The 22,439-nt window shown below is 46.4% G+C and overlaps 1 protein-coding gene and 1 long non-coding RNA gene across 10 annotated transcripts in view; one reads left to right on the top strand and one right to left on the bottom strand.

Moving 5' to 3' along the window:
* Window positions 1-22,439, top strand: part of TNS3 (tensin 3) — a 247,229-nt gene that overhangs the window by 99,254 nt on the left and 125,536 nt on the right. For all 9 annotated transcript variants that reach the window (XM_068152603.1, XM_068152599.1, XM_068152601.1 and 6 more), the window contains one exon: window positions 15,707-15,745. Coding sequence is in view for 4 of the 9 variants with exons in the window: in XM_068152599.1 (XP_068008700.1) it covers window positions 15,707-15,745 (39 nt within the window). In the remaining 5 variants the exon portion in view is untranslated. The remainder of the gene's footprint in view (window positions 1-15,706; window positions 15,746-22,439) is intronic.
* LOC137448279 (uncharacterized) lies at window positions 1,403-21,218 on the bottom strand. The gene is made up of 2 exons (XR_010989026.1): window positions 21,138-21,218; window positions 1,403-11,883 (listed from the first exon to the last, which is right to left on the bottom strand). It is a non-coding gene; the product is annotated as an uncharacterized lncRNA (long non-coding RNA).

Genomic DNA, 22,439 nt, shown 5'->3' with positions numbered 1-22,439 from the left:
CCCAGCACTGATCCCTGGGGGACACCACTGGTGACTGGCTGCCAACTGGAGGTGGCACCATTCGCCACCACTCTCTGGGCTCGGCCCTCCAGCCAGTTCCTAACCCAGCACAGAGTGCAGTGGTCCAAGCCACGAGCTGGCAGCTTGGCCAGGAGTTTGCTGTGGGGGACGGTGTCAGAGGCCTTGCTGAAGTCCAAGTAGACCACATCCACAGGCCTCCCCACGTCCACCAGACGGGTCACCTGATCATAGAAGGAGATCAGATTGGAGAGGCAGGACCTGCCCTTCCTAAATCCATGCTGGCTGGACCTGAACCCTTGGCCATCCTTCAGGTGCGCAGTTATTGCCGCCAGGATAATCTGCTCCATCATTTTCCCTGGCACTGAAGTCAGGCTGACTGGCCTGGAGTTTCCAGGTTCCTCCATCCGACCCTTCTTGTGGATGGGGACCACATTGGCCAGTTTCCAGTCATCTGGGACCTCACCGGTGAGCCAGGACTGGAGGAAAATGGTGGAGAACGTCTTGGCCAGCTCATCTGCCAGCTCTCTCAGCACCCTAGGATGGATCCCATCTGGTCCCATGGACTTGTGAGTGTCCAAGTGGCTCAGCAGGTCCCGAATTAATTCCTCATGGATTACCGGAGCACTACACTGCTCCCCGACCCCATCGCCCAGCTCAGGAGGCCACTTGTCCTGAACTCCTGCCTTGCTGTTAAACATTGAGGCAAAGAAGGTGTTCAGGACCTCAGCCTTTTCCATGTCTTCAGTTACCGTGTTCCCCTCCAGGTCCAATAAGGAGTGCAGGTTCTTCCTGCCCCTCTTCTTCTTGTTAATATATTTGTAAAAATGCTTTTTATTGTCTTTGACAGAGGTGGCCAGCTTCAGTTCCAGCTGGGCCTTTGCCTCCCTAATTTTATTCCTACATAATCTTAACAGCTTCCTTGAACATACCTCGAGAAGCCTTCCCCTCCTTCCAAAGGTGATACAGCCTCTTTTTCCCCCTTAAATCCTCCAGGAGCTGCTTGCTCATCCAGGCCGGTCGCCTTCCCCGCCGGCTCATCTTCTGGCACGTGGGAACTGCCAGTTCCTGTGCCTTCAAGAGCTCCTGTTTGAAGTAGGTCCAACCCTCCTGAACCCCTTGGTTCATGAGGGCTGGTATCCAGGGGACTTTACAAATAAGTTTCTTAAACAGGCTGAAGTTTGCCCTCTGGAAGTCCAAAGTGTAGGTTCTGTTGGTGCTCCTCCCTATCTCCCTGCATATTGAAAACTTCACTGTCTCGTGGTCACTGCACCCTAGGCAGCCTCCCACGATCACATCTCCCACCAGCCCTTCCCTATTGGAGAGTATGCTTCCTGTATCAGGAGTTTAGTATCAATCTAAATCTCAAAGCTGTACACTTGGCTTTCTTTGACTTTTTAAAATTTATTTTTTTTTTAAAAAAGAAAGGTTTGAAAGAAGATGAGCCTGCAGTGTGCCCAGGTGGCCAAGAAGGCCAATGGCATCCTGGCCTGTATCAAGAACAGTGCGGCCAGCAAGAGCAGGGAGGTCATTCTGCCCCTGTACACTGCACTGGTTAGGCCACACCTTGAGTCCTGTGTCCAGTTCTGGGCCCTTCAGTTCAGGAAAATGTTGAGTTGCTGGAACGTGTCCAGAGAAGGGCAACAAAGCTGGTGAGGGATTTGGAGCACAGCCCTGCGAGGAGAGGCTGAGGGAGCTGGGGCTGCTTAGCCTGAAGAAGAGGAGACTCAGGGGTGACCTTATTGCTCTCTAGAACTACCTGAAGGGAGGCTGTAGCCAGGTGGGGGTTGGTCTCTTCCTCCAGGCAGCCAGCACCATAACAAGAGGACACAGTCTCAAGCTGCACCAGAGGAGGTTCAGACTGTATGTTGGGAAGAAATTCTTCATAGAAAAAGTGATTGGCCGTTGGAATGTGCTGCCCAGGGAGGTGGTGGAGTCACGATCACTGGAGGTGTTTAAGAAGAAACTGGATGGGACACTTGGTGTCATGGTTTAGTTGATTAGGTAGTGTTGGGTGATAGGTTGAACTCGATGATCTCGAAGGTCTCTTCCAACCTGGTTTGTTCTATTCTGTTCCTTTGGTAGCAAGAGTTTAAACAGTTTGAAGTTTGTTTGGTTTTTTTTTGGCTCTTTTTTGGTTTCGGTATGGGTTCTCCTTACCTGTCTCAAACATTGGACGGAAGGAATCATGAACTTAAATGACAAGTTGTGTCATGTGGTTTCCAGGACACAACGCTGTGAGCAAACCTCCATGGTTTGCACATGTTTGTGGGAATTCATAAATGTGAGCACATTCAGAAAAGCTGAAGACTTCAAGGATTTTTTTGGTTTGTCCTAGGCAGTGTTTTTCATGTTATATGAGCACACATGCAGCCCTTTGAGTGCTGTCTGGCATTGGGCTTCACTAAAAATATTTGCAGTAGCAGTCCAAAGGATTGTAGTACGAGTTGTGTAACTAACATTTGCAGCTCAGAGTTCTCTGGATTTTTCTCAATGGTACCCAGAAGCTGTTCTTTGTAGATCCTACTGTCTGCAAGGTACTTAGAATCATAGAATCAGCCAGGTTGGAAAAGACCTCAGAGATGATCAAGTCCAACCTGTCACCCAACACCTCATGACTAACTAAACCATGGCACCAAGTGCCACTTTCAATTAATTTTTTAACATCTTCAGGGACGGTGACTCCACCACCTCCCTGGGCAGCACATTCCAATGGCTAACAACTTATTCCGTGAAGAACTTTCTCCTCACTTTGAGCCTAAACTTCCCCTGGTGCAGCTTGAGACTGTGTCCTCTTGTTCTGGTGCTGGTTGCCTGGGTGTACTTTACTCTTTGTTATATACAATATTGCTGTAAGTAATAAAACTTAAGATTCAACCAGAACTGTAAGCACATAAAACTAAGCTGAGTGGGTGTGTTGGTCTGCTGGAGGGTAGGAAGGCTCTGCAGAGGGACCTGGCCAGGCTGGATTACTAGGCCAAGACCAATGGGATGAGGTTCAAATAGGCCACATGCCAGGTCCTGCACTTGGATCACAACAGCCCTATGAGTGCTTTAGGCTTGGGGCAGAGTGGCTGGAAACTGCCTAGTAGAGAAAGTTGGTTGACAACTGAACATAAGCCAGCAGTGTGCAGCATCCTAGCCTGTATCAGGAATAGTGTGGCCAGCAGGACCAGGGAAAGTGATCGTGCCTCTGTACTGAGCACTGATAAGGCCACAGCTTGAAAGCTGGGTTCGTTTTTGGGGCCCTCACTACAAGAAAGATGTTGAGATTCTGGAATGGGTCCAGAGAGAGGCAGCAAAGCTGTTGAAGTGTCTGGAGAACATGTCTGGTGAGGAGCAGCTGAGGGAACTGGAGTTATTTAGTCTAGAGAAGAGGAGGCTGATGGGACACCTTCTCACTCTCTATGACTACCTAAAAGGTGATAGAGAGGTGGGTTTTAGTCTCTTCCCTCAAGTCACAACTGATAGGACAAGACCAGATGGCCTCAAGTTGCACCAGAGAGGGTTTGGGCTAGACCTTAGGAAAAACTTCTGTACCAAAAGGGTTCTCCAAGACTTGGAACAGGCTGTTATCTCTGGATGGCATCTAGGTACGGTGCTCAAGGATATGGTGTTGTAATGACCCTGGCAGAATTAAATAATGGTTGGACTTGATGATCTTGAATGTTTTTTCCAACACAGTGAATTTGAAGCTGGTGAAGGGTCTGTAGATCAGGTCTTGTGAGTAACAGCTGAGGAAACTGGGGGTGTTGAATCTGGAGAAAATGAGGCTGAGGGGAGACATTCTCACTCTCTACAAGTACCTGAAAGAAGGTTCAAGTCTGGAAGGTGTCTAGGAACAAGTGATAGGGTGAGGGGAAAATGGCCTCAAGTTGCACCAGCTAAGGTTTATGTTGGACATCAGAATAACATTTTTCTCTGAAAGTGTTTTCAAATACTGGAACAAGCTCTCCAGGGAGGCTTTTGAACACCGTAGAGATGTTTCAAGGAGGCAGATATGTGGTGCTGAGGGTCGTGGTGTTTGCACCAGACTTGGTAGAGTTAGGGAATGATTGTACTCAATGATCTTAAAGGTGTTTTCCAACCCAAGCAATTATATGATTAAATCTATGGAGGGCTTAAAATTGCTTTTTATGGGCATGAATCTTGTGTTGTGTAAGAAGCAGAGGTACTGTGCTGAAGTGTTGTGTATCTGGCAGATAATGTGCTCGAGGCTTTCCACAAATGAAAAAGTATTTTAAAGTATGCAAGTGTTTTTAGGTAAAAACTCTCATGTAGACTTACTGCTTCAGACAGCTGGCTCTGTTGTGCAAGACCCAGCTGGTACATGTACATCTTCAAGATTTATTTGTTGCTGTGCTGATTTTCTTTTAAAAATAAATCTAGCTGTTGATATTGGAAAGAGGATGAGATGATATCAGTGAGGGGAGGAAACGCAACATTGTCTACTTTATTTTCATGGCAGATATGAACTTTTCACTGGAAAATCTTGCAGTGTTTTAGGAGAGTTGGGTTTTTTTTGTTTGTTTGTTGGCTTCTCACACAAAGTTGATAAGTAACTTTTGGTGCCCTCAGAGAGGTATAAAGGCATTAGTTAGGATTTTAAAGTGGGATCAGAGTGCCTAGGAATTATGGTTTTTACATTGCTGGTGCTTGGAATGTTCCATTAGGTCATCTTACATAGCTTATACCACATTCATCTCCTGGGAGTGGGAGCCAAGGAGCTTAGGAGACTCTGCTACTCCTTTCTGAGTTACTGCTATAAAAAGTTGTTTACTGCACATGGTGGCCTTAGTTTTTATGCAAGAGGCATCCCCTTTGCATCCATCGGTACAGTTAGAGGCAACAACAACAGCAACATCTGGAAAGGTACTCTGAATATCAGCAGTGGCTGTAATTTGATACCAGGGCTAATGTCCCAGTGCTGTATGTAGCATTTTGCACCATTGTTGTCATACTAACTTGCTTTTGCTGTGAGTTTTGATAGGGAGTGCATAATCTCAGGAACTGGCTGAGTACTGGGGTTTCTCAGCCTGGAGAAAAGAGACCTTACTGTGTTCTTAAAGTACTTTAAGGGGGCCTATAAGAAAGTGTGGTACAGACCTTAGAAGGGCCTGTTGTGACAGGACACGGGATGGTGGTTTGAAATGAAAAGAGGGAGATTTGCCCTAGATATAATGGAGAAATTTTTTGCAGTGAGAGTGCTAGAACACTGGCCTGGGTTGCCCAAATAGGTGGTGGAAGCTCCACCCCGGGAATCATTTCAGTTCAGGTTGGTTGGGGCTCTGAGCAACCTGCGCTAGTTGAAGATGTCCCTCGGCAATGCAGGGAGGTTGGACTAGATGACCCTTAAAGGTTCCTTCTATCCCAGACCAGTCTGTGATTCTAATTCTATAAATTCCCTTTTTGCAATCATTGGGAGCCACCCCAGCCTTAGATTGCAAGGAGCTGCCTTACTGACTTGATGGAAGAATGGAAACTATAACCATGATCATGAGTAACCACCATCTTGTGGAAACACAGAATGAGAGTGAGTACTGTTCTTGAAGGTTCTGAGCTCCATCCCAGAAGTCTTGACCATTTTGTACCAGCAAAATGAAGTATCTTCAGCATTGTTAAAATTTGCTTTTGCTACTCATGTGTGATAGCACAACATTTCTTAGTATTCTGCTAGTAATTGTTTCTAAAAGGCTGCTTCCTGTGTCTTGTTCTGTCTTGCTGAAGAAAGCATTTAAAATACTTCCCACAGAGCATCATAAAGCAAATTCAGGCTTGGTGAAAACCGTCTGCTTGGGAGAATGCAGATGATGTATGTTTAAGTCTGTACCCTTATGTTGCATTATCTCTTTCCTGAAAAGGTGGAAAATTAAATATTTATTTGGAATGTATGCATTTAAGAGGAGAGAAATCTGTTAAAATTGTTAGAGTGGATATGAAAGTCAGGGTTGTGATATAAGAAAGTTAGAGATGCTGTAAGAAAATTTTGGCCCTTCCAGTACCTTCACGTTGACCTCCAATAAAGTGCTCCCAGTCTCAAGAATGGGGAAACTGGAGCTTTACAGAGGGACACTTTCTTTACAATATGAGAATACATTTTGGTGAGAAGGGGAAATGTTCCTCCTTGGTTCTCAACCCTTTGGACTACATTGGCCTCCTTTGGCTTGCCTGATTCAAAGAGGTATCTGTCATTCTTGGGGTTGAATGCATTCCTACGTTAAGCTGGCCTCAGAGAAATGCAGAGGGTCATCCTGCAAATGGGTGGTTGTCAGCTCTAGGGAAATCAAAAAGCAAAGAAAAAAAATCCAAACTCATTACTTCACCAACAAATTAGACGTGTCACTTCTGCCCTGCTTTCTGTGATGTCAAGTAGAAAAGACTGGCTTTGCTGTCTTCTGGAGCTCCCTTCCTCTACCATATGTTCCTCTTCTCTGTAATAGGTATTACAAAAAGAATCACCCCTCACTCCCCCTGAAGTTTATTTTTTTAAATACTGCTTTTGTATTTTCTTTAATGCTTTCATTTGATGGTCATCTAACTGTTCCAGAAATTAGAGGCATACTGGAAGCAGTGGAAGCTGCAGGCTGAGCAGTGACCTCTTCAGCTTTTTGAAGCTTCTGTCTATATCTCCTAAAATTTCTGCTACCATTTGATGTGTGGTGGCATTTGTGACCACTGGAACCATAATACCTGTAGCTCTTATCACTGTTGCTCAGACTTTGGAAGCAGACTGAAACCTTGAGAAATCACCCTAACATCTGTCTGAAAGATCCAACATTCTGAGGTCCAGCAGGTTCAGTGCACAGTTTGTTGCCACTCAAGAAGATCCAATCCATGTTAGTTCACTCTTTGGGAGATAGTGTGCCTGGAACTGTATCCCTGTTGCTTCTAGGGCCCTCCCAGTCTGGTAATGTTGCAGAATTTGTTTGACTTTGCAAATGAAGCATGTTTTCTCATGGGGATTATACCTAAATAAATAGGCTTGGAATTCTGAAAGGCTAACATAGTTCCCTGAGGAATGTGTAACTAATTAGGCTTGGAGAGGTCTGAAACAAAGAAAGCAGAAGTCAAGTCTCAAAGATGTATGCCATTGCCAAAATTAAGATTATTTTTTTAACTGTTCTCTAAATAAGCAGCAAAACAAAATATTTTGAGCAAAGATGTTATGTTTTTGCTCTCATTTAGCATAATTTCTATCTACTTCACAAGGACATTGAGACACTTCAACATGTCCAGAGAAGGGCAATGAGGCTGGGGAAAGGTCTCGAGCACAAGCCCTAGGAGGGAGCTGGGATTGTTTAGCCTGGAGAAGAGGAGACAGTTGGTGCCATAGTTTAGTAGTCATGAGGTGTTGGGTGACTGGTTGGACTTGATTTTTGAGGTATTTTCCAACTTATTGATTCTATGATTCTATGACTCAGGAAGGTCACTAGCTATCACTCCTTTTACAGTTGAGTTGGGCAACTAAACCAACAGTGCAGAGAGCTCATGCAAAGTTGAGTAAAAATCTCTCATTGAGAGTTTCTCAAACTTCAACTCATCCTCTTTACACTGGTGGTGTTATTTCAGCAAATAAAAGTACTGCACCTGAGAAGTTAATAAACTGATGGCATTATGGCTTAGCGCAAGGCCTAACCTGCCTGCTCCCCCAACACAAAATTGAGGGGAAGAGTAACATACACAACTCAGGGCCGAGATAAGGAGATAAAAGTTTAAATATATCATAAGCACAATGCATAATTACCTTAGCTAACGATCTAATTAATCTAATAATACAATGCATGATTACCTTAGCTTGGCCTATTTGCAGAAGCAGCGCAGTGAAATACGGGGCATAAAACCCAAAAAGCATAAAACAGAAAGCCAAACCCAGCAGCTGCCTGGCTCCCACTCTTTCTGCCACCATGGCTGCAGAAAAGAGCCAACACCCAAGAAGCCAGAACCAGCAACCAGAACAGGAAGCCTCCCATGCTGCAATCTGAACTTCAAGCCCCATCATACTTTGCTCCAGTTGGCACTTTCATTTTTCAAGCTGGCATGAGTGCAGCATGGTGTGAATAATAGCATGAGATTCAATTCAGTCCATGACAGATGGTAAAATACAACTGTTTGTAGTTGAGTTTGAATTCAGAGAGCTCCTGGCTGTGTTCATTCTATCTTTCCCTTCAGCAGCTTTATCAGAAAACTACATGAGAGGAAAACTGTAATGGTGTTAGGAAGGTTTTCTGATGGTGCTTGGCTTCTGCTTGCTGTATGATAGCAATATGTATGAATGAAGTTTTGCATTCCATTGATAACCACGAGCCAAGCCCATTAACAGAATTTCAGCTGTAGTTGTCTTTGCAATTTAAAATACTTTTTTTTTTTGTTTGCGTCTTCAAAACTTCAAAACTGCTCCATAGTAATCAAGTAAGAGAGATTTTTTTCACAGAGGGCAAAAGAATTTCTTACTCTGAAGTGAGAGTGAAGTGTGTATAGCTGCAGCCAATCTCAGTGCTGATTGTGATCCTTTTGTTTACTTGTTTGTTTATTAAAGTATTGTAGTGACTGCAGAGTTCAGTTTCTGCTGTGTTTGGTAAATCTTCCTTTAAGGCTGCTGTTTTCAGCGTCTCCAAAAACAAAAGAAAGTGATTCATTAGAGCCCGACGGCTCAATTGCTTTTGCAAAAGCTGTGCAATAAAGGTTTGAGATTTGGACTTTGCAATGCGCCTTTCGTAATAACTGGCTCATTCTTTGGAGAGGGTTCTTCCTCTGTAAGATAGTCTACTTCTTGCATGAAGAAAACGAAAAGCATAAAGCTAAAAATGAAAGGTTCACCTGGGAGTGAAAAAAAAAAAAAAAGGCGTTGAAATGTAAATAGAGGGTAGCCTAGCAAAGGACTTGCAGTGCAACAGTTGGGGGGGGGGCACTCTTGTGTCTCTGCTACCGCAAGTGGGGACAGATTTCATTTCCTTACTGCCAGGTAGCCTGCCATTTGTTGACATTTTTTCTTGTTTGAGTTAACATTTATCTCATATTTCTTGGTTACTCATTAACTGGTATGGCTGATGCTAGAGTCGTATGAAGGAAAATTACCTACAGATCCATTTGAGTTAGAATTCTTCATCAAAGTAATTATTTTAAATCTTCTTTTTTCCCCCATCAATGCAGGACTTTTTCAATGTAAGGCTGGATTCAGGAAGTACTGCCTCTTTTGTGGTTCCATGTTAGCTGTGTATGCAGGTAGTTTGTCTTTCAAGCGTTGGCATAGTTGTGAGCTGACTGCTGCATGCGTGTATGTGCCAGGGTAACCTCTGCTGACAGTCAAGCAAGATATTTCCACCTCCTGGCACTGTTTGTTAATGCCTGAGTGTGCAAAAGTGCAAGAGCTAAAAGCACCTTGCTTGTGTGGAATTGCAAAATACTACACTCGGGCCTATCTAGTGTATTTCTTGAAAGCTGACAAACCAGATGATGGCAGATATCTTCTTTAAGTTCAGCAGTAGATTCAGCTGGGACATCCAGCAGTGTTTTGTGCAGTTGGTACACAGTGTGTGTAGCTTTTTCAATCAATTGGTGAGACATTTACATTCCATTTTCTACCTCTGTATTGGTACTGGATTGAAATTCTGAAATCTTGCTTTTCAGCTGTATACTTTTTCTCTGAATGCTGTTTTTTCAGTACGTGATTTTTCAGACCTTTGCAAACCAGGAAGAAAATTGGAGCCATTCACATAACCTCATGGTAGGTTGTCTAGACCTCGTGACAGTCTCTGTTATCTGTGAACACGTCAGCTCTTTTGCTTTTAATCTGTGTCTGTATTAACAGTGGAAGAATTTGCTGCAACTGCTCATGAGATCTGGAACTGGATACACAGATCTTGGCTATTTTGCTCTATCTGTGAAGAAATGTGCTGTTTGTGTGTGTGGAGTCCGAGGGGAAGAAAAGGCAGGACACTCTGGGTGCTTCGGTATCTTGTGTTGAGTTTTGTAGCTCCAAAACAGTAGCAGTGCATCCAAGGCATTGGGCTGTGTGATGGATTTTGAGTGCTCAGCAGTTCAGTGACAGTTCAACATGGTGGTAAGTGTCAGTATCCAGGGGCATGGGGATTGCTTGGTACACCAGAAAGGCTCTTTGGTGACTCTTTGGCAGGACCATCTGACATGGGTGCTTGTCTTTGTAAAAGGAGACTGCAAAAGACACACAACTAGGACAGCACTCTGTCTGTAACATCAGGATGCGGTCTGTAACTGATGTGGGCATAGTAAAGCTCACAGAAGTAAAAATCGAGAGTTACCTGTAATATTAGCTCTCATCTTCTTACAATGTAAGTCTGTGTGAGTTGCCTGAATAAGATGTCACAGTTCTACCAAAACAGACCTGTAATTATCTGTGGAAGTTCTTTTCCAGTGGATGTCCCCAGTGTGTCAGAATAAAGGGGATTTTTCTTTATGGTAGGGCATGAGTCAGCTGTAATTGTTCAGGAGGTTACAGCAGAGTAGTGTTTTGCTTAGCCAGGGGGAAAGGAGATGGTGGATTCTTCAAGGGATATTAACAGGGGAGGGAAAGGGAAGAGCAGAGATGATATTTGTGTGTTCCAATGATGAAAATGTTATTTCACAGTGGTTCCCATTATTAATTATGTAAGTATGTAATATCAGTTCATCTCTGCTTTTCTGCTTTACTACTGAGCCAGCTTGCGAACTCTTTTGGAATTTCTATTAATTCCCTCCTTTCTTTCTAGTACAGAAAATAAAAGAAAAATAATCATAGCCATTTCAGGTTTTCTCTGTTGTAAACTTGGGTGTTACTAGAACCTGATTTTTGGTGCTTTTAGTAAGTGTTAAGTAAATGCTTGGTCAGGACAACTAAGGACAGTCTTTTTTCCATAGATGCAGTGTTTGCTGCTTGTGGTGCTGGTGCAGGGTGCATATGGTTTCAGTTCCTTATGCTATGGACTGCTCTACCTGATGGTTTACCACCTTGGATTGGAAAGAGAATTGGTGGTTGTGGTATTTGAGGTTTTGCATGGTGTGTCAGGCAAGAGGTCACAGAGGCAGATGTTGTCTTTGCTTTCAGCAATGGCAATGCTACCATGACAGCTTAGTTAATATATTCCATGTGTTTAATGTGGGTGGTTGGTTAGATTGGTGAGTCATGAGTGGCAGTCATGAAATGAGCTGCAGAAATGAAGCTTACTGTGACTTTGGAGTTGCAAGCCCACTAAGGGTGCAGCAAAGGTGTAGCAGACAAACCTCAAGGATTCATATATATCCTGGTTTTTTTTTAGGGATATTGTAGAGTTCATGAGCAAGCTAGGAGTTGAAAAATCAATGTGCTACTTCCCCTGCTCTTTTTTCTTTTTAGAAGTACTTTGTGATTTCAGAAACATTGAGAATCAGATCTTTTTCACAATTATGGAGATGCATACCATCCCTTCTATGCTAGTGGCTAAAAGATGTTCCTATGACTGGAGTGGGTCACCCTGTTATCAGTTCTAGCTCTTTTTGTCTATGCTGGCTGCAGGACTGATCTTTCCATTTGTCCTTGCATGAACTGCATCTTTTTACAATTCTGAAGATCAGAAATGATGTATCAGGCTCTTCTCCATTGCACCCTCTGATAGGACAAGAGGTAATGGATATAAACGAAGCATGGGCAACAAACAAGAGGAGCTCGAAGCCTTGCTGCAGCAGGAAAGTTATGATGTAGTTGCCATCACAGAGACGTGGTGGGACGACTCACATGACTGGAGCGCTGCAATTGATGGCTACAGGCTCTTCAGGAGAGACAGGCAAGGAAGAAGGGGTGGAGGGGTGGCCCTTTACATCAGGAAGGCACTAGATGCCATTGAGCTGGAGATCAGGGACCATCAGGTTGAGTGCCTGTGGGTGAGAATTAGAGGGAAGGCCAATAAGGCTGACATCCTGGTTGGAGTCTGTTATAAACCACCCAACCAGGAGGAAGATGTTGATGAGTCATTCTATAGGCAGCTTAAGGCTGTCTCAAGATCGCCTGACCTTGTTCTCATGGGCGACTTCAACCTGCCTGATATCTGCTGGGATCTCAACATAGCAGAGAGAAGGCAATCTAGGAGGTTCTTAGAATGCATGGAGGACTGCTTCTCATACCAGGTGTTGCGTGAGCCTACCAGGGGTAAGGCTACGCTTGACCTCCTCTTCACCAATAGGGAAGGGCTGGTGGGTGATGTGGTGGTCGGAGGGTGTTTAGGGTCCAGTGACCACGAGATAATTGGATTTTCAGTATTTGGTCAAGCTAAGAGGGGCAGCAAGACTTCCACTCTGGACATCGGGAGGGCAGACTTCAGGCTACTCAAGGAACTAATTCAGAGGGTTCCTTGGGATAAAGCCCTTAAAAACAAAGGGGTCCAGGAGAGCTGGGCCTACTTCAAGGAAGAACTGTTGAAGGCGCAGGAACAGGCTGTGCCAATGTGCTGGAAGATGAGCCGCCAGGGCAGACGGCCAGCCTGGATGGGCAATGAACTGTTAATAGAACTAAGGGAAAAAAAGAGGGTGTATCACCTTTGGAAGAGGTGAGGCAACCCATGAAAAATTTAAGGATGTTGCTAGGTCTTGTAGGAAGAGAATTAGGGAGGCAAAAGCACACTTGGAGCTTAGTCTGGCCTCTGCTGTGAAGGACAACAAAAAGTCCTTTTATAAATACATTAATAGCAAGAGGAAGGGAAAGGACAACCTCCACTCCTTGGTGGACACGGAGGGGAACGTTGTAAGAAAGGATGAGGAAAAGGCAGAGATACTTAACACCTTCTTTGTCTCAATTTTTACTAGCAGGACAGAATGTCTTTCAGACAGCTGGCCTCCAGAGCAGGCAGAGGGAGTCAGGGAGCAGCATAGTTTTCCTCTGTTCCAGAATGGGGTAGTTGGTGATCTGCTCAGCCGCCTGGATCCCCACAAGTCCATGGAACCAGATGGGATCCATCCTAGGGTGCTGAGGGAGCTGTCAGAGGAGCTGGCCAAGCCGCTCTCCCATAATTTTCCAGCAGTCCTGGCTCACTGGAGATGTCCCAGAGGACTGGAAGCTGGCCAACGTGGTGCCCATCCACAAGAAGGGCCGGTTGGATGAGCCAGGGAATTACAGGCCTATCAGCCTGACCTCAGTGCCAGACAAGATCATGGAACAGGTCATCCTGAGTGCAATAACACAGCACTTACAGGATGGCCAAGGGATCAGGCCCAGCCAGCATGGATTTAGGAAGGGCAGGTCCTGCCTCTCCAACCTGATCTCCTTCTACGAGCAGGTGACCTGCCTGGTGGATGTGGGGAGGCCTGTGGATGTAGTCTACCTGGACTTCAGCAAGGCCTTTGACACCGTCCCCCATAGCTAACTCCTGGCCAAGCTGTCAGCCCATGGCTTGGACAGGAGCACACTGCGATGGGTTAGGAACTGGCTGGATGGCCGAGCCCAGAGAGTGGTGGTGAATGGTGCCACATCCAGCTGGCGGCCAGTCAGTAGTGGAGTCCCCCAGGGATCAGTGCTGGGCCCTGTGCTCTTTAACATCTTTACTGATGATCTGGATGAGAGCATTGAGTCCATCATCAGTAAATTTGTGGATGACACCAAGCTGGGGGCAGGAGTTGATCTGCTGGAGGGTAGAAAGGCTCTGCAGGGAGACCTCGACAGGCTGGACAGATGGGCAGAGTCCAACGGCATGAGGTTTAACACATCCAAGTGCTGGGTTCTGCACATTGGCCACAACAACCCTATGCAGTGCTACAGGCTGGGGTCAGAGTGGCTGGAGAGCGGCCAGGCAGAGAGGGACCTGGGGGTGCTGGTTGATGGTAGGCTGAACATGAGCCTGCAGTGTGCCCAGGCAGCCAAGAGGGCCAATGGCATCCTGGCCTGCATCAGGAGCAGTGTGGCCAGCAGGAGCAGGGAGGTCATTCTGCCCCTGTACACTGCACTGGTTAGGCCACACCTCGAGTGCTGTGTCCAGTTCTGGGCCCCTCAGTTTAGGAAGGATGTTGACTTGCTGGAGCATGTCCAGAGAAGGGCAACGAAGTTGGTGAGGAGCTTGGAACACAAGCCCTGTGAGAAGAAGCTGAGGGAGCTGGGGCTGCTTAGCCTGGAGAAGAGGAGACTCAGGGGTGACCTTACCACTCTGTACAACTACCTGAAGGGGGGTTGCAGACATGCAGAGGTTGGTCTCTTCCTCCAGGCAGCCAGCACCAGAACAAGAGGACACAGTCTCAGTCTGCACCAGAGGAGGTTCAGGCTGGAGGTCAGGAGGAAGTTTTACACAGAGAGAGTGATTGCCCATTGGAATGTGCTGCCCAGGGAGGTGGTGGAGTCGCCATCACTGGAGGTGTTCAGGAGGAGACGTGACGGGGTGCTTGGTTGCATGGTTTAGTTGGTTGGGTGGTGTTGGATGATAGGTTGGACATGATGATCTTGAAGATCTCTTCTGGTCTATTCTACTCTACTCTACTCTACTCTACTCCACAGGAGGTTCTACCTCAACAAGAGGAGGAACTTCTTCACTGTGAGGGTCACAGAGCCCTGCAACAGGCTTTCCAGAGAGGTTGTGGAATCTCCTCTGGAGACTTTCAAGCCCCATCTGGATGGGTTCCTGTGTGACCTGTGTTAGATTCTATATGGTCCTGCTTTGGCAGAGGGGTTGGACTTGATCTCCAGAGGTCCTTTCCAACCCCTAACATACTATGGTTCTATGACCCTGCTCAGTAACCCACTCTATGTACAGTGACTTGAGAGCTGGTAGGACAGCTTGCCACAGCAGTTCTGAATGAAATTGCCACCTTTGTAATCCAGGCGCTACCACAGTTTCTGGCTCGGCTTAGCTGGCCCAGGGGCCAGTCTGTCCTGGTGAGCCATAGCAGTGAAAGTGAACATGTTAAATGAAACATTTTTCACTGGTGTTAACCTCAAATTGCTTGTTAAAGGGAGCATGCAGGGGGAGTATTACTGAAGATCAGCTGAGTGACCTGAGTTGATGACCTGTAGTCTTTTGACTGTGTGAGGTCTGAGGGTGCCTGCTGTATGGGACAGTAGAAAGATGCTTACAGTTGCTTTCTAATAGATCATCACATCATCTGGCTTAGTCATGCTTTTCCTGGCTTGCTTTGTGTTTTGGGTTTTAAATATCTAAACATAATTGTTGAGGTTTGGTTTTTTTTTGTTATTTTTGATGTGATATGTACAGAATATGTTTTCTGTAGGAAGAAGCCAAGTCTCTGAAATTGTATGAGTCGACAAAAGACCTCTTCTGCTGGCTTGACTCGGGCCACACTCCATAAAAAACATCCAGAACAAGGATAAGGAATTGGGAACTGCTGAAGTTATAGATTACTTGAAAAGGAGAGGAGTACATTATTAACTAGAAATGAGGTGATCTTAGAGGAATGCTGCAAAACATGAAGTGGCAGAGGAGGCCCTCCATGTTACCCTGCATATGTGACAGAGGGGCAGCATTGCTCTTCAGCCTGTGCCACTGATGACTGCATGTGAGCAGGGCGCTGAGTTAGCACTGAGCTAATGCTAACATCACAGAGAAAGTAAGGCAGCTGTGGACACTTAGGATTTGTACCTGGTTTGCTTGGTGCCCTTCTGATTCTGTCTGGATTTGAGGGAACTCAATCAATGGTATTGGGCTATCTCCACAGGAAGGTGTTTTTTTTTTTTTTCTTACTTTGCTATTATTTTTTATTCCAGGTGGTGACACCCTGCTTTTTGCCAAACAACTACGAACTGGTAAGTGGTTTTTTTTGCCATCCATCAGGTTTTAGTAAGTTTTAGGTTAGATTGTTGCTGCAGCCTCCTGTAATTTCTTGTTATTTCAGTATTGTGCCATCACCATTCCGCTCTGAGGGCTTGGCAGATCAGGAGTCTGTTCTGAAGCTTGTTAACTGTGTCCTGCTGGTTGTTTTATTGAGCGTTTTGCAAGGGAAGGATTAACTAGGTGAAAGGTTTTCTGCTCTTAAGGATTCTTCTTAAACTGGGCTGGGTGACCTACTTGCAATGCAGCAACCGTCTGTAGTTGTCCATACCGCATTATCTGCTTTTGCCTCGGTGCTTGAAATAAAAACCAGAGAGACATTAATTGTTTCAACATACCAATGTCTCATGTCAGTTTGGAAGCACAAGTGGCAGATGCCACGGCTGGGCCTGTTAGTTTTTGTTTATGGTGGGAGAGGGGAAGCTAACAGAAAGGCTGGAAATCTAAACCAGTGATTCATGGTGTTCTGAGGAATGTGAATATCAACTCATGGGAGGTCTTTCCTAATTCTGACCCAGTAATTTTTTTTTAATTAACCCCACATCAGAGTCTGGGGATCCTGTATGGCATTACTGTAAAATTATACATAGAAAACAACCCCCTTTGACGTCTGCAGCTCGCTGGCAACCCTGGTTGCTATTTCTTTTGTGTTGTGCACATAACCTCAACATTGATTGTGACATGGAAAGTTTGTCATTGTGATTCAGCAACAGCTTTAAGCATACAATAACCTGTGGGATATGTTATCAATCATTACCATTAATAATTCTGGTTAAAAATAGTTTGTATGAAATGTGAATGTGGGATAATGCTGCTGATCCGGGCCGAAATGACTGCAACCTCTGCTGATTGGTGAACAGGCTGGATGGCAAAAGTGGCCAAACCTCTTTCAGCTTATTAGCATGTATGTAGCCAAAGGTGTTTTCAGTCCATGGACAAAAACTTCACTGGTTCTAGGCAGAAGACAGAGTGAAATTCTATTCAAATCTCTTGGAGGGAAAATTTTCCACTACATAGTGTGCAGTTGCTGAGAGAGAGATTGAACAATGTGGTTTGCTTTAGATGTGAAATCATAGTATCAGTCAGGGTTGGAAGGGACCACAAGGGTCATCTAGTTCCAACCCCCCTGCCATGGGCAGGGACACCTCACACAAGATCAGCTTGGCCAGAGCCTCATCCAGCCTGGTCTTAAACACCTCCAGGGATGGGGCCTCAATCACCTCCCTGGACAACCCATTCCAGGGCTTCACCACTCTCATGATGAAGAACCTCCTCCTCACATCTAGCCTGAATCTCCCCACCTCCAGCTCCATTCATTCCCCCTAGTCCTATCACTACCTGAGATCCTGAGAAGTCCCTTCCCAGCCTTCTTGTAGATACCCTTCAGATACTGGAAGGCCACAATGAGGTCACCTCGGAGCCTTCTCTTCTGCAGACTGAACAGCCCCAACTCCTTCAGTCTGTCCTCATAGGAGAGGTGCTCCAGCCCTCTGATCATCCTCATGGCCCTTCTCTGGACATGTTCCAGCACCTCCATATCCCTCTTGTAATAGGGACTCCAGAAGTAGATGCAGTACTCCAGGTGGGGTCTCACCAGGGCTGAGTAGAAGGGGAGAATCACCTCCCTCGACCTGCTAGCCACACTTCTCCTGATGCAGCCCAGCATCTGATTGGCTTTGTGGGCTGCAAGTGCACACTGAGAGCTCATGTTGAGCTTCTTGTCCACCAGCACCCCCAAGTCTCTCTCCTCAGGGCTGCTTCCCAGCCAGTCACTGCCCAGCCTGGATTTGTGCCTGGGATTGCCTCGACCCAGATGCAGGACCCTGCACTTGCTCTTATTGAACTTCCTGAGGTTGGCTTGTGCCCACCTCTCCAGCCTGTCAAGGTCCCTCTGGATGGCCTCCCTTCCCTCCAGCGTGTCTGCTGCACCACACAGCTTGGTGTCATCAGCAAACTTGCTGAGGGTGCACTCAATGCCACTGTCCATGTCACCCACAAAGATGTTGAACAAGACAGGTCCCAGGACTGATCCCTGAGGGACTCCGCTTGTCACTGGCCTCCACTGGGACATGGAGCCATTGACAGCCACTCTTTGGGTGCGGCCATCAAGCCAGTTCCTCATCCATCTAGTGGTCCACCCATCAAACCCATGTGTCACCAGTTTGGAGACCAGGATGTGGTGCGGGACAGTGTCGAAGGCTTTGCTCAGGTCCAGGTAAATGACATCAGTTGCTCGCCCCTCATCTATTAATTTTGTCACCTGCTCATAGAAGGCCACCAGGTTGGTCAGGCAGGATTTGCCCTTGGCAAAGCCATGCTGAATGTTCCCAAGCACCTCTTCACTATTCTTCTGAGCGAGTAGTGCCTCCAGGAGGATCTGCTCCATGATCTTTCCAGGCACAGAGGTGAGACTGACTGGCCTGTAGTTCCCTGGTTCCTCCTTCTTACCCTTTTTGAAAATGGGGGCAATGTTTCCCCTTTTCCAGTCTGTGGGGACTTCCCCAGATTGCCATGACTTTTGAAATACAATAGAGAGGGGTTTAGCAACCTCCTCTGCCAATTCTGTCAGTACCCGTGGGTGTATCCCGTCGGGTCCCATGGACTTGAACACTTTCAGGTTCTTCAGGTGATCACAAATCTGATCTGCACTTACAATGGGCAGTTCTTCCGCCCTGTCCCTGGCATTGTCTTCCATAACATCAGGAGTGTGGCTAGAGGCCCTTGCAGTGAAGACTGAGGTAAAGAAGTTATTGAGTACCTCAGCCTTTTCCTCATCACTTGTGACCATTTCACCAGTTTCCTTTCTGAGGGGGCCCACACCTTCCCTAGTCTTCTTCTTCCCATTAATATACCTGTAGAAGTTCTTAGTGTTCCCTTTAATCTGCCTGGCTAGCTTCAATTCAAACTCTGCTTCGGCTTTCCTAACCAGGACTCTTGCTGCTCGGGCAGCTTCCTTATATACCCCCTGTTCTACCTGTCCTTCTCTCCACTTCCTGTAGAGTTTCTTTTTAAGTAATAGTGTGTCCAGTAGCTCCTTGCTCATCCAGGCAGGCCTCCTAGCATTCTACCTGCTTTTCTCTTTGTTGATATACAGAGCTCCTGGACACAGAGGAGGTGGTCCTTGAATACTGACCAGCTGTCCTGGGCCCCTCTTCCCTCCAGGGCTTTGTCCCATGACACTTTGGCTATCAAATCCCTGAAGCGATCAAAGTCTGCACGCCTAAAGTCTAGGGTCGTAAATTTGGAATACTTCCTCCTGATTGCCCTGAGGATATTAAATTCAACTGCTTCATGGTCACTGCAGCCAAGCTGTCTCTGAGCCTCACATTGCTTACCAGCCCTTCCCTGTTGGTGAGAACAAGGTCCAGCATAGCACCTTTTCTTGTTGGTTCCTCTACCATTTGGAGGAAGAAGTTGTCTTCTATGTAGTCCAGGAACATCCTGGATTGCTGGTGCCTTGCTGTGTTGTCCCTCCAGCAGATGTCCGGGTGGTTGAAATCACCCATGAGGACCAGGGCTTGTGACCTGGAAGCCGCTTCTATTTGCCTGTGGAGGGCCTCATGTGCTTGGTTCTGATGATCAGGTGGCCTATAGGAGACCCCACAGTAATATCTCCTTCCCCTGTCCTGCCTTTAGTTTCAACCCATACACTCTCCAGCAGCTCATCATACCTCCCCCGGTGAAGCTCCACTGATTCCAACTGGTTATTGACATAGAGGGCAACACCTCCTCCTCTTCTTCCCTGCCTATCCTTCCTGAAGAGCTTATACCCATCTATCCCTACATTCCAGTCATGGGAATCATCCCACCTAGTTTCAGTAATAGCCACTATGTCGTGGCATCCCAGCAGCACAGTGGCCCTTAACTCATCCTTTGTTGCCCAAGCTGCGTGCATTCGCATAGAAGCACTTCAACTGGGCTGGCCCTGTTGTCCTCTTTTGCCAGTTCCCCTCGGTTTCCACAGAATGTCCTGGTGGATCATTCGTGGCTTGCCTCAGGGCAGCAAGTTGAGAGCCCTTACCAGCTCTCCATCTCTCTACTGCTGGTGAGCTGCCCCTCTGTTTGTCACTGGCCAGCAGGAGACTATTAGCCCCTTCCCCCTTCAAATCTAGTTTAAAGCCCTATCAATGAGCCCTGCCAATTCCTGCCCCAGGATTCTTTTTCCCCTCTGGGACAAGTGTGTCCCATAAGTTGCTTTCAGCTCTGGTGCCTTGAAAACCAATCCATGATTGTGGAACCCAAAGCCCTGTCGATGGCACCTGAGCCATGAATTGACCTGTCGGCCCTTCCTCAGTGTTTCTTCATCCATTGCTGACGTTAGAGGGATAGCAGAGAACACAGCTTGAGCTCCTGATCCCTTTAGCAGTTGTCCTAAGGTTCTGAAATCTCTTTTAACTGATTGTGAGCCTCTCATTGTTGCATCGTCACTACCCACCTGAAAGACCAGAAGTGGGTAGTAGTCTGAAGGACTCACGAGGTTGGGAATTTTATCTACAATGTCTTTTACTTGGGCACCAGGGAGGCAGCTGACCTCTCTATGAAACGGGTCTGGTCTGCATACTGGGGCCTCTGTTCCCTTCAGTAGGGAGTCTCCTATAACGATGACCCTACGAGGTTTCTTTTCTGGATAAGTTTTGATGGCTTGCCTGAGGCAACCTGTCATTGGTGCAGCTTCTGACCTTCTTGAGTCCTCGACCTTACCAATGACCTGTTCCTCCTGCAGAGCCTCATACCTGTTCTGCAATTGCACTGTAGGCAGCGTGCTGCTCAAAGTAGCAGACTTTCTCCGTTTGCATTTCTTCCGTCAGGCAGAGACCTGTTCCCACTGGCCTTGCTCATGTGGGTTACTATAGGGAGGTTGAGAGGCTTGCTGCTGGGAAGGTATCAAACTCCCTATTCCACTAAGAGTTACCCCTGTTGTGATTTAGAAGAGGTTACATTATGGGAATAGTCAATTTTCCTTTCACTATCTCTTATAGCTCTTAGCCTTTCCACCTCTTCTTCGGCCACTATGCTCGTCAGATCACTGATCTGCTCACACCTAACACAGGAGTTGTTCCTTCCATCCTCCATATTGAGTGCCAGGTTCCAGCACTCACTGCAGCCACCTACCTCAACAACTGCATTCTTGTGAGTGGTCTCTGTTTGGGTGCCTGCTGTTCTTCTGTTAGCCTTTGCTCTAGTAGTTACCATCTTGCAGTAACCACCCTCTCCACCCTCTCCCTGTCAGTGAGCAAGCTGAGCTGAGCTCCTCAAGCTGCCTCCTCTCTTCAGCCCAGCTAGGTCACTGCCCTCAGGCACGTTGGCAACCCGAGCCCGCTGCCCCTCCTCCCCTCTTCAGGAGGTCCCAAGCCATCAGCCCCTTACCGCCTGAAAATCAAGGGAAGTGAAGCCAAAAGCAAACTCCCAGAGCTGTGCTCCTCAAGCTGACTTCTCTCTTCAGCCACGTGCTGGGTTCATAGAAAGGTTTGGGTTGGAAGGGACCTTAAAGATCATCTAGTTCCAATCCCCTGCCATGGGCAGGAACACCTACTAGAACAGCTTGCCCAAGGTCTCATCCAACTTGGATTTCAAAAATTCTCAGGCTTGGAGCTTCTCTGGGCAACCTGTTCCAGTGCCTCACTACCCTCATGGAGAAGAATGTCTTCCTCATGACTAATCTAAATCCAGCTTCTTCCAGTTTGAAGCTATTACCCCATGTGCTGTCACTCCATACCTTTGGAAGAAGTCCCTCCCCAGCTCTCGTGTAGCCCTCTTCAAATCCTGTAAGGCTGCTCTGTGGTCTCCCATAAGCTTTCTCTTCTCCAGGCTGAACTCAGCCTATCTGAACTCTTCTCAACCTGTCACCAGAGGGGAAGTGCTGCAGCCCTCTGATCATCTTTGTGTCTTCCTCTAGACCTGCTCTAACAATTCCATGTCCTTCTTGGACAGTACTTCAGGTGAGGTCTCAGAAGAGTGGAGCAGAGGGGCAGAATCCCCTCCCACAACCTGCTGCCCACACAGCTGGCTCTAGGCTGTGAGAGCACTTTGTTGGCTCAGGTTGAGCTTCTCATCACTCAGTGCCCCAAGTCCTCTCCTCAGGCCTCTATCAATTCTACACCCATCCTGAATTTGTGGTGACATGTTTAGATTAGGAGTCTGTGCTATGCACAAATAAATTTTATATGTTTATTGAAGAGCTCTGTTGTTCTGAAGTAGGATAATCTATGACAATACTAGCTGTAAGCTGTTTCTTTTTACAACTATTTTGAGTGTAAAATACTGAGAAGGTCAATAATAAGTATTTGAGATCTTTGAATACCAGGGAGGGCAGTATTCTATTCAAACTAACCAAAACCTTTTTGCATCTCAGTTTGCTGCTGAATCCTGGATTTATCCTCATTTTTTCCAGCCAAAGAATTCCAAACTCTTAATTCTCAATCAATAAACAATGCACACCCCTGCTCTAAATTAGTGCTACAGATATTTCAGATATTTAGCTAATGTAATGGCTGCCTGTTTTGCTCTCCTTAATGTGGCTTATAGCAAGAGCTGTAGTTAAACTCCCAATGGCATATTTGTTGGAAGGCTGTTGAAGCCTGATAAAACTCACAGATGCTCTTTTTCTTCGGAATGTGAGGTTATGGATTATTTTTAACCTGGATGTCTGTTTCCAGAGAGGTCCTTTCT

The sequence above is a fragment of the Melanerpes formicivorus genome, unplaced genomic scaffold, assembly GCF_026170545.1.
Source record: "Melanerpes formicivorus ecotype bairdi unplaced genomic scaffold, bMelFor1.0.p_v2 SCAF_24, whole genome shotgun sequence".
Taxonomy (NCBI): Eukaryota; Metazoa; Chordata; class Aves; order Piciformes; family Picidae; genus Melanerpes; species Melanerpes formicivorus.
This window is presented reverse-complemented; position numbering and strand designations above follow the sequence as displayed.